General features: G+C 41.4%; 1 protein-coding gene across 1 annotated transcript in view; it reads left to right on the plus strand.

Annotated features, from left to right (window-relative positions):
• Window positions 1-882: 882 nt before the first annotated feature.
• ENOSF1 (enolase superfamily member 1) overlaps window positions 883-12,128 on the plus strand; it is a 32,693-nt gene continuing 21,447 nt past the window's right edge. The window contains 3 exon segments of the mRNA XM_036229024.1: window positions 883-1,026; window positions 6,073-6,181; window positions 8,985-9,048. Of these exon segments, the coding sequence (XP_036084917.1) occupies window positions 6,119-6,181; window positions 8,985-9,048 (127 nt within the window). The 5' untranslated portion in view covers window positions 883-1,026; window positions 6,073-6,118.

Below are 12,128 nucleotides of genomic sequence, written 5' to 3' on the forward strand. Positions count from 1 at the left end.
TAGCATTGCTTCTCAAACGTTTAACCTTCAAAGCATTCCCCAGAGATAAGAACTGAAAGGCTGTGTGCTGTGCTGCAAGGCAAAGGATCAGTAAACCCTTAAAGTGGTATAAACACAATGCGTGTGCAAACTTTGGGGATGGGTCCAGGGGAGCGTGTCCATAGCTTTCACCTTGTTCTGAGAGGGATCCTATAGCTCTGAAAATAGTCCCTGCAATCCAGAGGACAGCCCAGGGTTGCAGTCAAAATATTTTGCTGTTTAGCTGTATGGCCTCGGGCAAGTCATTTAATCTCTCTGAATTCCCATCTCTTCACCAATAAAAGAAAAACGACCTACCTACATTGCAGGGTTGGTCAAATAAGAGGTAATGTATTTAAAGCACTTTGTATTAGCGGGGGTGTGTTAAATGGTAAACCGCCTCTTAATTCATCAGATGGCAAACTGAGGCTAAAGGTACTTGTAGACCCTCAGGATTTTCTATCCCGCGGCTCTCCTGGCTGCGCGGACCTCGACCTGCAGACCCTGGAGCGGAGCCCAACACCCGAATCTGCTTCCAGGCGATCGCGCTCGCGTCAGCTCCTGCTCTCCGGTCCTGGGCGCCGCTCTGGGGAAGGTCACTTCTTTAGTTAACAGTCCCGGGCGGAGAAGGTCCTGCGGGGGCGCGGACGCGGGACCTCCTCCTTGCTCCCGAGTTCCGCGACCCTGAGCGACCCGCGCGGGGAAGCGCAGGCTAGTGCGGGCGGAAACGCGGCGGGAATGCGGGTGGGTCGGGGGAGCCCGGGCACGGCCAGCAGCTCGGGTCCCGCCGAATTGACGTGCGCGACCGCGCGGCCAATCCGAGCCCGCCGCACCGCACTCGGCCCGCTCTCGCCTCCCGCTCGCTGCGAGCACCGGGTCCCCACCAAAGTCGGGGACTAGTGCGGCTTCCGGGCGCACGACGCTCTGGTGCGTGGCAGGATCTCTCGGCTGTCGGTCCGCGACAGACGCTTCCCCACGTCGCTCGGGGGACACGGCTCTGACGCCATGGTAAGCGCTGTCCGACCTCCGGGTGCCCTCCCGCCTCGCTGGTGCTCCGCCAGCTTAGGCGTAGGGAGCTGGGCAAGACCTGGGCAGTTTACCAGCTTTGCAGACTTGTAAAAGAAGAGGCTGGGAAGGAGAACAAAAATATCCAGACACTTTCCACCCTCTTGGGGTTTTTTTCTTTTTTCTTTTATTTATTTATCTTGCTGGCCTTTAATATTTTATGTTTTTACATTTATGATTCGTATTTTGCTGGAAATGGTAGGATGCATGATATGCAACAACAGCAAAATGCTTTTTGCTGGGCACCCGACCAGTGAAAACCTAGAACACAGCACAGACTTCTGTACTGAGAACTTGATGGGGTTCTCTTTGTTGGAGATCAGGAAGCCGGGACTGGGTGTTTTGGGTGTTGATCCTGGCCATGCCATAACTTGCTGTATGACCTGGAGAATACCCTACCTAAACTCTCTGGGCCTCTTGGTCTCATCTATGAAATGAAGGAATCACAGTATGGATGGGAAATGAGACAAACAAGCTCTTAGTAACTCTAGGTCACATGAGAGGAAGCTCTCATGAAATTACCTGAAAATGTAGTTAGAAAGGACTTGTCACTGTAAAGAATTATGCAAGTATCAGTCTTTGGAGATGCATTAAAGGCACGGACTTTAACTCCTACCTAAATAGTAAATGCCGTTTTGCTTACTGAGAGTGTTAGAGGGATACCCACCCCTACCACCACCATCTAGTGCAATGATTCCCAAATATATGAGCTCTGTGCAGGGTCTCCTCGAGGCCTGTCACCCATTGGATCCTCACTGCCCTCCTCCATCCACCCACGATATGGCCACATTAGAAAAACACAATTGCATGAGTATGCCGTGAATGTGAACACATGCTGGAAAGTAAGAAATGCTCATGTTAGGATAATGGTGACCTGTCACCTGTGGAGAGAGAAAAGAATGGGTCCTAGAGGATGCTAATTTGCACCATAATGTGCTTCTTAAGTGGGTAGAGGGCACGTTTAATGTTTATTACCTTACCTATGCTCTTTGTGTACCCTAAATATTTTATAAAAATAGACCTCTTGTTCAAAAATGCTAACGAAACAGTTATTACATTTAAAAGAATCTCCTTTATTCTAAAGTTAGGTCTTCTGGCTTTTTAATATCCTTATGTATCTTCCTTATATGGAATTATGGTAAAGGACAAAAAAACACCCAGTTGACAATCCTTTGGGGATTTCCAAATAAATGTTTGAAATTTTACTGGCTTGTAAAATACCTGATCTAGTGCAACTTCCTTTGCCTCTCTGAGGTGTAGCAGTGTTGTGGGATTCACCAACGGAGAGACTGCTCACCGAGGCTATAAGCAGGAAGCAGCGTTTATTGATGCCAACACAGACTCAGCAGATTCTTATCCAAAAGCTGAGCCCCGATTGTAACATAACAGGCAGTTTTATACAGTCTTGTCATTCCTACACAGTTAGATATAAGGAAGAACATTAAATGTTTGGCAAGCTATGGAAAAACTGATGTTAGCTGAAGAGCCCTTGAGGTGGAGGAAGGGCAGTCAGGAATGAACTCCTTGGAGCAGGAAGGGGCCAGGCAGAGTCAGCCTGCCACAGCAGCTATGGGGAAACCACTCAATCTCTCTAAGCGTAGGTATTCTCATCTGTAGAATGGGTCTAATGCTGTCCACTTCATACTTGTAAATGAGATACCTGTGAAGAGCCCTGACACAGTGAGAGCCATCAGTAAGGGTTGCTATGATTACTATTTATATATAAGGAAACCGAAGCTGAAGGGCCCTGACTTAGACTTTCCTCCACTTTGAATTTATGATGAGTTAAAGTAGCCTGATTTGCTGTAGAATAAGAAATGGAATTTGTCTCTAGGCCTGAGTGTTTTATAACCTCTGGATCAGGAGATATTATCTGATACCTGTATTACAAGCTCATAAATACTTAAGTATTTATCTCCAGAGATATGGTGTATGTTGTATGCTGATTCTCAAGTGCCTCTTTAATAGAATATGCTACTTAGCAGTTCTTAGTGGTGCTGCCATTACCCTCCTGATTGCTTCCCATGCCCTCGCGACATACTGGACTTGGCAATTCAGCTATGTTCAGCACTTAGCTGCATAGCTGCAGGGTGAGCCTTCCTGATCATAAGCAGGATGTTTTCTTGAAGGACCCCTGAAACTGTCCCCAAAATCTGTTCAAGCAGAGGGTTCCAGTTATGATTTGTTATTCTCTCCTTTTCCTATTGTCTGCTGGATCAGCTGTTCCAGACCATTCTCTGTCCTCTGGTCCCCTAGTCCTGCACCTCCAACAGTGAGAAGATGTTGCCCACTGCATTCTAGACGATGCTGAAGACAAATGAATCCTTGGCCTTATCTCTGCACGTCAGTCTCCAAACCATCCTTCTCCTCTTTCCTTTTTTTCTGTAAGTTGTGTTTTCTCCCAAACTATTCTCCTTTATTCCCATTTCACCCTTCTTGACCTCCAGTCTCCCATTCTCATCCCCTCTATCTCTAGCATTTTTATCTTCAGGCTTTCCTTTTCCAATGATCCTGTTTCCATCCTACTTGGACAGGGCTTCTCACTTGTAGAATAGTCTTTACTTGACCCTCATACCTCTCTGCGCCCTTCTGTTTCTGCCCCTTCCCCACCAAACACTAAATTACTATTCCATGCCTGTTGCCTCATCCTTTACATCTGATTTCTCCTTAATCCGAAGTTGCCTTCTGTCTCCTTTCTTCTCCTTGAGTCCCCTTATTATTTCTGCTTTTAGTGTCCCTTATTCACACTCTCTGCTACCCCTTTTTCTGCCATCTCTGCCCTGCTGGCCTCCCGCCTTTCTGACTGATCCTTCTTCCTATACTGACCCCCTTCTTCCAAGGCTCGAGCCTCAAGCCTTTCCCATCTCATTGCACACTCTGATTAAGACCCCTCCATGTTCACAGTTTCAGTGCCACTTTAATGCCAAAGACACCCAGACCCCATTTCCGGATCTTCCCTCTCACCTCAAGTCCAGCTGCCACCTCGGCACTTTGTGGTGGATTTTTCACCTTTATGCTAAACACCATCCGTCAAAATCTGAACTTATTGTCTTCCATAATCTGACCCACACTCCATCCTGATCCTTTTGGGATCATTCTGCCAGTCCTAAGGACTCAAAAACTTCAAATCACTCTCAGCTCATCTCCTCCTTTGACCCTCACAGAAGGCTTCAGTGAAAGGATTCTCTTTTCTATTGCTTCTTCTCCATGTAGGCCAGATTCATCCATGGGTCTTTAATTCCTGAAGTCTCTCTCTGAGTCTTATGTTCCAGCCTCTCCCTCAGGAACCACCAAAACCAGGATGGTTACCGACCCTTAAAAACACTCTAGTCTTTCCGTTTTCTGTCCGTTTACTGCCTTCACCTGGCCTGAGAGATTCTTCCTTCCCAGATCCTTTATGCCCCTTCCACATTGCTGCACAGCTCCCCATCCTCAACTGACCAGTTCAGATTCTGCTTTCATCCTAATGCTACCCCAGCTTCAGGTGCATATAGCTAATAGTGTTCTCTTTCTGGCTTTCATCATTTGCGTCTTTCTCAGAGACTTACCATGTTTTGGCTCATAGTATCAGACTTTCTATAACTATGGCTTCCAAACTGGAACTTTCTCAAGGGCGGACATATCTGTGCCCCTCAGCAACCTGCATGATCTCTGCAATGCAGGTCGTGCTTGGCGACATATCACATCAAATGCCCTCCCCTGGGCTTCAATGCCAGGGAAAGGCCTCCTGTCCATTATGTGCACATCCTCCCCGTCCTTGAACACAGGGATTTAAATTCTGTCTCTTTAAACTCAGTTTCCTCATCTGTAAGATAAGGATAATAGCACCTTCTTTATAATATTGTTGTAAGGATTAAATTAAATCATGTAAAGCTCTTAAAATAGACTGCCTGGAATAATAAATATTATACAACAACAACAATGGTAATAAATTGTCATAGCCCTATGCAAAACTTTTCAGGATTTGCATCCTGCATTTCTTATTAATCCATTGAGATCTTTTGCCTGACTTTTCGGGGTCTCCATTACCTGCCCCTACACCACCCATCCAATCTTGTCTTCATTCACTTGCAAAACAGTGCCCTCATGGGCCTTTTATTTCTCTATCTCAGGAGACCTCAGTTTCTTATATCACTCTCTTGCCTGCATGCCTTCACCTGCCCCTTTGTCCATCCAAATGGCCTGGTCCCTTATTTCCTCTTTGCTCTTCCTCCTTGAAATTTTATGTTACTTTTAACTAACCACACATCAGCGTATGATTTGTACTGTCTTACCAGTTGTTCTCACCTGGTTCTTGCGTGTTGGCTTTTTCTCCCCACTCTATGAGAAATTTCTAGAGATAGATTTGTGTTTTTTTCACTTCTAACATGGGAGCATGTCAACAAGTAATGTTGAGTTTCATAATAGTCCATCAGTAAATGTTTATTATCAAAATACTATTTGATAGTAAGAAGTTTTCAAAAAAGAACAAAACAGAAAATAGCTTAATTTGTCTTGAAGTTTTAATTATTCATTCACTCCCCCTCTCCCTCTCAGTGATCAACTCTGAATTTATGCCGTTGTCTTTTAGGCTCTGCTCTAAATGGCCATAATGAAGATAAATTTAATTTTATGTGAGAATTTTATGAAAGCTTGGCTTGTGCAATTTGAAACTGTTTGTGAATGTAACTCTGTTCAAAGAGTTGACAGAGAAAGCTGTGGACTCCTGGGTTTAAAATTGAGCTGAACATCAAAGGAAACATAATTACAAACTGGTATTAAAAATGTACACATTGCACTTGTTAAAATAGTTTGAATCCTTCAGGAGGACATCCCTTTTGTTCATTAAGAGTGTATATATTTTCTTTGGGGTACATGCAGGGTTCCATCAGGTTGGAGCTTTTCTTGTATATCTCCTGTTGCAATTTCTATTCTTAGTGTTATCATTGTCAAGTATATTTTTGGATCTCTCATGTGTGTGTTGTTTGGGTGGGGAAATTTTCCCTGCAGAACACAGACCCTGACTACTCGGCTGCCTATGTTGTCTTAGAGACCGATGCAGAAGATAGACTCGAGGGGTATGGAATTACCTTCACTCTGGGAAAAGGCACTGAAGTTGGTGAGTTGAACATTCTCTTAAGGATCCAGAATGCTTAAATTTCACTCTGACCTGTCTTTTTCTATATTTACAGCCCAGAGTAAGTAAAAACAACCTTTCATCGTTATTTATTTCATTGGGAGAAATTTAAAAAGTGGCAGAATTTAGCTTCTCCCCTTGTAGTTATCTATAGCCTGTGGGAAAATCTTTTAATCTTGGTCCATTTCTCTGTAGAGCTTTGAGGACTGGAACTAGGCAAGTGACTGAGGAACATGAGCGGGGCAGACCTGCACTCACATAGCAAGGCTTGTCGTGATGTACACAGTGTGTCTACTCACTTTTCAAAATGCTTCACACTGAATTGGTTTCAAGGTCACTGCTCTTCATGCCTTACGCCTTTGGACTTGCCCAGTTTCAGAGCCTTCATCTAGGAAAGGCAGATCATGTAGGATGCACATTGATCCATGAGTTAGTTGTTCTTCTCTCAGAGCTGGACCAGAGCTTAGTGCTGGTCTTAAGCTCCTCATTTTTTAGAGATAAGGAAACTGAGGCCCAAACAGCTGCTCAACGGGTCTTGCAGAATGCCCTGACTGCCTGAAGCAGCCTCTCCAGAACATTTCAATACAAATTTTTTTTAAAATGAATAATCCATGCACAGGGCACAAAATTCATGAAATGCAAAAAGATGACCTTTGCCAGATCAATTCCAATGGATCATTAGGGCCAAAGCCAAATTATGACAGGCTCAAGAGGGAGGGGTTGGGCAGGGAAGACACAGATTCTCTAACTTTAGTGGTGATGTGATACTTCTTCGGTAGATATGTATACTGTCAGCTATCTCTCAGTTGTAGAATCAAAATCTTGTTGAGTAGATAAAAGAATGTGTGTGTGTGTGTGTGTGTGTGTTTGTGTAAGCCAAGTGAACTTTTCTTGAATTTTAAGTGGATATCACCAAGGTCATTACTGATCCAGCTTGCCACAGGACTGGTGTTCAGTCATGCCATCGGCTAGTCCTTCAACAAATTTCCCTTGAGTGCTCATGTGTATGAAGCACTTTGCCAGTTAGTGGAGATAATTTAAAAAAAAAAAAAAAAGGAGACAGTCCTACATACTAGGAAAAGGGAATGCATAAACTCAGGGAGACAAACATAAAAGAAATACTAGTGCAGTGTGAAAAAGACTATTTTCTAAATTGGCTACAAGTTACACAGAAGAACAGTTAGTTCACTGCCCGAGAGGGCCAGGATGGCCTCAAAGCAGAGATAAGGCTTCGAAGTGAGTCTCAAGGGTAACTTGGAATTTGCCAGGCAGGAGGAGACTTGGCTATGATTTCCCAGTCCCCTCTTCATTGTCAAGCATTTACTGTTACCATTTACCCCAAAGCAGTGCCCGCTGATTGTGATAGGTTTTTGAGCTGTGTTGTAGCTTCTGTGACTTTACTTGTCTCTGGTCTGAGTTGAGTACTTTACGAATCTGCTTTCTCCATACTGCAAACCATGCAAGTGGCCCCCAAAGGTTGTTTAAAACTCAGCAAGGGTTACAAAATATGTTATGGGACAGGCCATTGGAACCACTTTCTATTAACGGCCAAGACTTTGGACTTTGTTGACTTCCACACAGTGGAGGGACCCTGTGCATGCTGCATGCCACTAAGCCAGATATCAGGCTCTTCTGGGCTGGTTGCTGAGTTCAGTGCTTTAGGGTCTTCACAGTCCCTCCCTTCCTCCATTTTCATCCTATCCAGCTGTTCAGATGGACATCTCAGACAGGGCTAGATCAATTTTCAGTTCTTTATGGCTTTAATAAATGGTTCTTCTGTGGTGATATTGTTGGCATCTGCCTCTTCAAACCACAGCATGACAGAATCCATTTTAACTTTAACCTTGCTACATATATCATCAAGTGACTCACTGCAGTCTTGCTGAATGTGTTACATGGCATTCACATTAAAGATGAAAAAAATCCCATTAACTCCTTGCTGTTCTCCTGTAGCCTTTATCAAATTACTTACCTAATCATTCTTTTATGATGCAAACAAAAAAAGAAAGAAAATAGTCAATAGTCTTTCTTCATTACCGTAAAGAAAATGCTTGAGTGCATGTGTGTGTGTGTGTGTGTGTGTGTGTGTGTGTGTGTGTGTGAGAGAGAGAGAGAGAGAGAGAGAGAGAGAGAAAGAGAGAGAGAGAGAGAGAGAGAGAAAGAGAGAGAGATTAAAAGATAAAAAGAGAGAGGAGAGGGAGGGTAGGTTACTTTTGGTTTTTTTTAATATATAGAATAGACCAATATACCTAAAGAATTCATGCCAGCTCTCAGGCTCAGACACCCGTGGTCATCCATATGCTTTACTCATTTGTCCTTCCTGTGCTGGAAGGTCCCAGAATTGAGTCCCAGACAGATGTAGTAGGAGAGAGAACTTTTCAGTTTAATCAGCAAGAAGCTACCTTCACAGACCAGTATTTTCCAGATAAATTTCTCACATAATGTATCAAACATGAAAACCTGAAGTGGACTTTTCTTTGTGCTGGAGTCAGATGACCGCAACCCAAATTTCTATCGGATGCATCAAATTTAGTTAACTGCTTGCAACAAGCGGCCTCAGTTTGAGCAAGGAAAATCCACATACTATAGAAGAAATGTTAGTGTTGCTTGTGCATCTTTTAGAACTGTAAAAAACGAGGTCATCCTTAACTTTTGTTAAATACATTGCCCTTGTGTCACAAAAGAGAGATGTGCTTCAGTCAGTGGTTTCCAGCAACCATCTCATCAATGAGGTGGAGGTTTGACATCGATAACAATTTGCCTCTTTCTGAGTTGCTGACTTTAGATGGCTGTAATCGAAGAGCATCACCCATCAAGGAGTGAGGATTCTGTCTTCTCACAACTCGAGGGTATGAATATCTGAACTGGAATGATTCTGTAGCCCATTAACACAGGATAGTTGGTTCAGCCTTAAACGCTCCATGTCAGAACAGATGCGTAATCCTCTGAGAGCTGTTCACCCAGAGGCCAGACATGTTTCTAAGAGCATGTTTCAAATACTTTCAAAGGTCTTCTTCCTAGGATATGACTGATAGTAAAATTGTATCTCTACAACTATCCTATTAAATGACCTGAAAATTTTAATATCGAAGCAATGACAATACCAAATAAGTTTATCAGAATTTTTTCTAATAAATGAATTGCTTTGGGACTAAGTTGGTGATTTGATTATTTCAGCCATTTACATATAGACTAAGTGTTTTATAGACCGAGCAAAGAATAGAAGAAATAGAAATTCCCATTTGATTTGCTACTTATTCATCGTCTGAAATAACATAATAAAGCCTTTTTAAATAAAACACCAAAAATAAATAATTCATTGTAATGCTGACCCAAATTAAATTTAATCTTCAAATTATGCATGAAAAATGTAGTATATTATAAGTCAATAGTAAGCAACTTAATGTTATAACTAGTGTTTTCATGTACTTTAACAGCTGACCTGTATTAGGCTAATTGCAAATTCATTTCATCTTTAATAGTGTGTTATGTTGTGAATTCAAGATATTTTCCCCTACTGGAAAATAATGAATAGGCACTTCTTTTTTTACTTCTATAAATTAGTCTTCTTATTCCTTTGGAACAATGAACTAGCAAAGTTTGGTTTTGAATCTGACTGTCTGGACACTTTTACAAAGTGAACAAGAAAATAATTTGGGAACATAATTTAAATTTTTGGATCTGTAGTCTGTTTTTCACATGGCAACCAGTCAAAATGTGTTTGCTTGGCTCAGAAATTAAGCTCAGTATATGGATTAACAGCTGTTCTACTTCTCAGATACTATGACAACCACAGAAGATATATCTGGGGCAAGTTTTAAAAACATATACTTTTGTATTTAAAATTACTTTCATAAAACATCAACATTAGTTTGTAGTGCTTGCATGTCTTAATTTATTGACTTCAAACCCAGACATACACTAGACTTAAATCCTCTTTTAACAGTTGTCTGTGCTGTGAATGCCCTGGCCCCTTGTGCTTAACAAGGATCTTAAGGACATTGTTGGTGACTTCAGAGGCTTCTATAGGCAGCTCACGAGTGATGGGCAGCTCAGATGGGCAAGGGGTCTCTTTCGTAAAATGCTTCTATAAATAATGTTACTAAGGTCTGAGTTGTCCTTTGATTACAACAAATGTGAAAATAGAGACGATTTTACAATTCTGAAGTAAAACATTTTATTCAGATAAGTTAGGACTTGAACTATTTATAGAATCAGTGTTTTGAGGTAAACGGTTCCTTTTGGTAAGACTTAAATCTAGACATATTTGAATCTTGAGACTGTCTCTACCCTTTTGGACCTCATCTCCAGCCCCTAAATAGAAAGACCCACGTCTAAATTCTCTCGATGATTAAGTGCTGAATGGGCAACCTTTTGGTGAGGAGAGAGAATGAGAGTAGTTTTGGATTAAGGGCAGAAACATAAGAGAAGGGCAAAATTAAGAAGATAGACCAGAGCACCTCTTATGTGTATAGATATTATTTGAACCCTAAGTTCGAGGTGTGAAAAAAGTGAGATTCTAGAGAAAGGGTTCTGTCACTTCAAATCGTTCCAATAACCAGGCCTTGCCCTTGTCTCTGACATGGCTTTGTCTTTCCTAACTCCCCTCAGTCTCCCGTCCCTTCACAGAGAAAGACATGAGGGAACCCCCTTTCCACACTGCCTCAGATTTCATTCTTAACTCCTGCAAAGCGAGTTAAATTTGCTCTTAAAGTCATCCTCTTTCAGAAGCTCCCAGTAGCCAAATCTGGGACAATACAAGCATCAAAGTAAATATGGTAGTGATGGCTTATAATTCATTGAATAACATGAGAATCCATGAGTTTATTCAGATAGTAAACAAACAACAGAGAAAGATTGTCATTACAATAGAGGACAAACTGATATAAAAGGAATGATAACATCAGGCAATCACCCTATTGTAATTATCGCAACTATAATTGTAGATGCTAAAATTTGGGAGCCATGTAATCGCTTTGCTTAGACAAGGAAAATGGCAACCTCACAGTGCAGCAGTCTAATAGACATTAACTTACCCAAGCACTAAAAGTTAAAAGCCCTAATAAAAAAACAAATTACATCGCTTACATAGAATTCATGCAAAAGATATCTAACCTGAATCCAGTCATGATGGAACTCCAGATCAACCCAAACTGAGGGACACTGTACAAGTCAACTGGCCTGAACACTTAAAAAATGTCAACATCACTTTTTTTAAAAAAATAAAAATTGTTCCAGATAAAAGAGACTAAAAAGATGTGACAACTAAATGCAATGTGTGAATAAAATAAAGTACAATATTGGGACAGTTTGTGAAGTTTGATTATGAACTGTCTTTTAGCTAATAGAATTCTATCAATGTTCAGGTCTCAGAATTGGATCATTGTACTATGGTTATATAAGAGAAATGTCCTTTGCTTTAGGAACTGCTCACTGAGGTATTTAGGATTAAAGGGACGTGATACCTGCAATCTACTCTCAAATAGTTCAGTAAAATAAATTTTATTTGTTTATTCTATATTATATTTTATATAAAGACACAGCAGTTTCCCCCAAAAAAATATTTCCCAAAAGAAATTGTTTTATTTATTTATTTTTTTTGTCTCCCTTAGAGATATTGACAGCAGTTAGGAAATTTTAAAGTAGATTAGAAAGGGCTGAGGAAGAAGCAGGTGGGCAACAAAGTTGAGGGGTTGGGAGACAGTGTTAGAGACCGTTCAGCAGGTGGGCAGGTGTTTGATAGGAGGAGTTTGTATTTACTTTTACTTTCATAAAAATTTATAGACAGAGACAGAGAGGGAGAGAGATCGAAAATAAATCCTATATTTACATATAGGATTTACATATAGGATTTATTTTGTGTAGTATTCATGCAACAATTCTGTAGATTAGAAACTATTAAAAAAAAAAAAACTTAGCCTTTAAGTGA

This window comes from Rousettus aegyptiacus, unplaced genomic scaffold (genome assembly GCF_014176215.1).
Source record: "Rousettus aegyptiacus isolate mRouAeg1 unplaced genomic scaffold, mRouAeg1.p scaffold_m13_p_12, whole genome shotgun sequence".
Classification (NCBI taxonomy): domain Eukaryota; kingdom Metazoa; phylum Chordata; class Mammalia; order Chiroptera; family Pteropodidae; genus Rousettus; species Rousettus aegyptiacus.